Source organism: Gavialis gangeticus, unplaced genomic scaffold (assembly GCF_001723915.1).
Source record: "Gavialis gangeticus isolate Ggan-Ray unplaced genomic scaffold, GavGan_comp1, whole genome shotgun sequence".
Classification (NCBI taxonomy): domain Eukaryota; kingdom Metazoa; phylum Chordata; order Crocodylia; family Gavialidae; genus Gavialis; species Gavialis gangeticus.
In genome coordinates, this window is record NW_017729024.1 from 108447437 (window position 1) to 108452607 (window position 5171).

Below are 5171 nucleotides of genomic sequence, written 5' to 3' on the forward strand. Positions count from 1 at the left end.
GGCCATCACAGGTAAAGGTATGGGGTGTGAGACAGGACAATGCAAGATGTATTAGGGTGTGTAAGTGATCCCCGGGGTGGGGGCAGCATGGTACAAAGCCATTGCCAACCTCCCACCGCCGCGATTTGTTTTTTATTTCTAATCTACAACATTTTATTGACAACTAAGTTTTACTATGGTTGGTGGTAAACCCTACATTTAAACCTGTCCTTGTCTAGGGCCTGGCAGAAGGGTTACATTTAGACATTATGCGAAACATCTTTCAGTAAAAACATGTCAGTAAAAAAGTTTGGTTGACAATACAAATTTTGCAAATTATCATTAAAAAAAACCCAAAAAACCTGTCTTGAGCTGGAAACCCTAAAGGGAAGAGGTTTTTCTGGTCAAAAGAAAAACTTTCTTGCAGAAAATTAATAGGTCATGACTAGACTGCTGTCACCTAATGATCAACTGGTATCAAATCAATATAAAAAACTGTTTGTAGAGTAAAAGTCCAGATAGTTTTACCATTTTCTCCAGAGGTAAATGACCTATCAGGCTAATAAGTGAACAGGCAAAAAGGGGCTTGGCCTTTGTAGTCTCTGTTGCCAGGCTTATGTCTGTTTTTCACCCAATGACTTTGTAATGTAAAACAGTGCAAGGAGCAAGCAATGTATTGTTTGCCTTTTCAGTCCAATGATTAGGGCACTCCCCTTGCTTTGAAGTTTTTGTTAAAACAAAATAAAGCTTTTCATTAGCAGAAAGCTAGGGAAACCTGGAGCCTTACATACACAAAAATTTTAAGATAATATGGCAGGTAGAACTTCTTGATGCCTCTCGACTAAACAAGGATCATATAAAAGCCTCTTGGAATCCTTAGTGTGCTCAAATCCCTGATGGGCTTGCAGAAATGCTTCATCGTATTCTTTAGGTTGGAGGTCTATAGATTAAGATGGAGTAGTACTACTATAGTAATTCCCCTGGCTGCTACAACTTGATTTACGGATTTCTGGAAAATCCTTTGTTTTCCTTTTAATATTTCTTTGGGACTAAGATTCATTAGTACTCTGTCCAGGAACAATGAGGTCTGTCATGCCTATCAGTTACTTATTTTCAAAAAATATGCGTATAGCTGGGAAATTTCACAACATTCATTTCTGCAAATGTTTAAGTAAATCTCATTTTTCAGCTACCAAACATTAATGATACAAAAAAAAAGAAAGAAAAGGAATTCAGATTTCTTCTGGCTACATTTCAGTATATAAATAATAGCCTGTTCACAAAGTCTTGCTATATAGGCTTTTCCCCTCTTTTTTCCTATACTGCAAATAAGTATATAGCAAGGTACCTTCTATTATTATTAATTATTACTATGATCAGCAGTAGTAAAGATATTGCAGGAATACCCAGTGTTTCCTCTAAGCTATAATTTGGATTAAAACGTTAAAATTAAAACAAATGAAAATAATGTTATTATCTTTAAATAAAGTTGATCTCACCTGTTCCATATGTTTTGAATGAACATCTTGTTGCAGGGGGGGTAATGCTTCATGAGCCTGCTGGAGCTGCTCTTCTAGCTGACTAATCTTTTGTTCTTTTTCAAGTAGCTGATCCTGAAGAGAAGCATTGCTCTGCTGGAGCTGAATCTCACTTGATTTAAGAGTCTCAAAACATATACTCAATTCGTTATAAAGCTATTTTAAAAAGCAAAACAGAAGACAGGATTAATAAATACCATGACTGAACATAAGTACTTAAATTTGCAAACTCAAATGCAGCTAATTTTACTTAAAAGTCAAACAGCCACAACAATCATTCTCTCTTGTCATTTTGATATAACTGGTCTCAGTGTCTCATCTTTCCTCTTCCCACATACCCCCAAATCATAGAGGCCAATACACTGTAAATCCTTTACCTTTGAACTCAATAATATAAAGTAAACTTATTTCAAACACTCAAGAAGGACTAACAGACCCTCAGCAATTCCTTCTATCTTTGTATGGGGTTTGTGAATGGAAGCTGGCACATAAGACCTTAATAATACACTAACAACAAAGAGAAGTTGTATTGAGTAGGAATAGAAGAAAATACTAAATGATTTAACTCTTTTCTCTGCAAATGAGCTTCTTCTAGTGGCAGAGAACATAAAACCAAAGAAATATATAGTGAGTAATTCTTCTTTCTTCTACAGAATAACCTAGTTTAGTAGTGCTCTACTTTTTGGCCCCACAGGCCAGATGAATAGGGTGGAGCTGATCCGTGGGCCAGATGGAGCCCTGCCTGCTAATCAAGCCCTAGGGCCCAGCATTGCCTACTTCCTCCCCTCTTACACAGGGATTGGTTCCTGGGGGCCCAGGGCTTCATTTGCCACTCCAGCATGCCAGGATTGGTCCTAGCGGGATCACTATTGCCCCTCCAGCTAGAATTGATCCCTGGGGCCCAACACTGCCCCCTCTTTCCCCAGCAAGTCAAAATTGGGTACCAGGGGCCTGATGCCACTACTTCCCTGACACTGGGATTGGGTCCTGGGGCCTGGTGCCAGCCATTCCCAGGCGCCTGCATGCCAAGATTGGGCTCTGGCCCCAACCTAGCATGCAGGACCTAGGGCTCCCCATGCAACACTACTGCCATTCTCCAGCCACCAAGTTCCCAGACCTGTAAGAAGACCCACAAGCCGGATGATACGAAGCTATGGGCTAGGTCTGGCCTGACAGCTGGAGGTGGGCACCCATTCTAGTTTGGTCTTACGAAGTTATTAATTTAGGACAGCTTGGAGAAATATCCAACAATTTCAGTGGTATCTGTTAATTACAGCATAGTGTAGAACTTGTTGTTTAAGAAAATATGTTTAGGAGTTTATTTTGCCATGAGCCCTAAAAGTCAGTGCCAATATTAATATTATCAATGACTCTTTTTTGTTCAGTCTTTGTTGAAATCACAATATTACATGTATTTTACACGTAATACAAATATACTATGGCAGTGGTTCCCAATATGTGGTATGGGTACCACAAGCAGTATGCAGACAACCTATCAGTGGTACGCATTAACAAATTTATTATAATTACTTTATATAACAAAAATTTGTATCATTTTAAATTAGTGGTGAGCAATCTGTCAGAGTTTGGGAATCACTGTGCTATAGCTAAGTTCTGGCTGGTTGTATGATCAGTAAAAAATATACATGTGTCATGAAACACATGCAGGCATAAAAATTAATCTTTAATTAATATAATTGAAGAATTACATACATGTGCATGTGCGTGCGCACATGCACACACACACAAACGTGCACACAACCTCTCTTTTTGGCTGTGTATTTTTAATTTGCAGACTCCACAAGACAGCAATTTATTTTGGAGGCCACTTGCACAACTGGGTAAAAATGTCCATTTTGAACTAAATTAATTAAGTTTAGATTTTGAAAAATAATGAAGCTTCCAAAAGATGGTTAAGAAATAATTGTCAATATTTACTCAAATCCAAGATAAGGTTATTTTCTCCCTCTTAAATATTGCGGGGAGGGGGAAGCCTTTTGTTAGATTCAAGTGCGGGGCTGTGCCAAGGTCAGAGTTGCTGTCACCACTACTGCTTGGCCAGGGTGGCTCATGCAGCAAGACAGTGTTGGGCATGGTGCAAAGGGGAGAGGAGGAGAGTGCAAGGGAGACTGAATGGTGCACAGGGGAAAGGAGTGCTGGGAAGACCACACAGGGCAGAAAGAATGTGAGGAGACCATGCAGTGTGGAGAGGAGGGGAGCACTGGGGAGGCCATGCAGCAGCAGAGGAGCTACTGCAGCTCTGCCTCCAACCCAGGCCAGGGGCCAGAATTGCCACTGCCACTGCTGCCAAACTGAGAGTGACTGTGTGCACTGTGCCTTGGCCTGGAGCTGGAGCCAGAACTGCCACATTGGGACAAGTGGCAGGGGGTGGGCAGATAGATGAAAAGGGAGTTAAGGGGGAGGGGGCATGTAGGGCAGGCACCAAGGAGTCAGAGCCTAGGGATGGGGTGGGGGGCAGACGGGTTTGGGTAAACGCAGTAATTTGCCCCTCCCTGCTTATATGTTTTTGTCTCTCTTGTGTTCTCTCCCTTTCCCTTGTCCATTATGCATTCGCAAGAAGATTACAGACTTGATTATCTACTTATCTTCCATGACAGCTTCTAAGCATGAGATGTATTTCTTTATCTGACCCCCTTTCTTCATGTCATTTATGTCTTGTGGTTTTCAGGGTTTTTTGGCTCAAGGCACCCATCATTAGATTCTAGGCACCCCGCAGAAAATGCCAGCTCTTAGATTTCACTTGTTTTTTAAGTATGGAAAAATAAGAGAGCAACTCTTCTGTTGCAAAGAACTCAGGTAGACCAAAACAGATTGGAATGTTTTTGATATTATGGATTCCTATCTGAAATCTCAAGTATATCTTGTGAATTGTGTACCTGTTTGTACCCCTAAAAGTTCTATAGAGCAGCACCCCGCAGGAACCTTAAAAGGACCCCATGGCACCCCAGGATGCTACAGAACACCCAACTCTACCATGTCACTTAAAGTAACTAATAGGCCATGCCTAGATTGTTGACACCCAATTATAACATTTATATTTACAAGAAAACAGAGAGAAGTAATTTACTTATTAAAAAAAACCTGTTTAACATGGTCTCATATCACCTTGCCACAGCTTTATCTATCTGCTTTTCTCTTCATTGTGACTGCTGTTTTGTTTATATTGTTTAGAAATGAAGTTCTTGGGGGAGGAAATCATGTCCTTTTATGTTTGGAAAATATGAAAAATACCTACTGATTTTGAGGGAATTACTGAAAACAACAAATTCTCCTCCTTTGTTTTTTAGTGTTTTGTTACCCTATGATCATGTAAAATCCAGGCAAGACAAGTTAATTATTTCTTGCCTTTCCTTTAACTAATCACCAGTTTGCTGTGGAAAACCGCAGAAAATCCAGATCTTTTCCTTTAAAGGAGGAACTGTCTCTCCTTTAAAATCATGGATTTTCTCTCCTTTAAAGGAGAAAAACCTGGGAAACCATGGGTCTCTCCTTGCAGGCTGGCAGAGTTCAAGCCTGCAAGGGGCTACTTGTGTCTGGACGGAGCGGGACACAGGGGGCAGAGGGCACCGTGTGCATGTGTGTGCACACACATGCATGTGGCAGCCAGGCAGTGTGGTGGAGAGCAGCTCCTGC

The 5171-nt window shown here is 40.8% G+C and overlaps 1 protein-coding gene across 5 annotated transcripts in view; it reads right to left on the reverse strand.

The window, feature by feature from the left end:
• The window catches only part of CNTLN (centlein), a 474592-nt gene that overhangs the window by 296634 nt on the left and 172787 nt on the right, over positions 1–5171 (reverse strand). For all 5 annotated transcript variants that reach the window (XM_019517543.1, XM_019517544.1, XM_019517542.1 and 2 more), the window contains one exon: positions 1479–1673. In XM_019517543.1, the coding sequence (XP_019373088.1) occupies positions 1479–1673 (195 nt within the window). The remainder of the gene's footprint in view (positions 1–1478; positions 1674–5171) is intronic.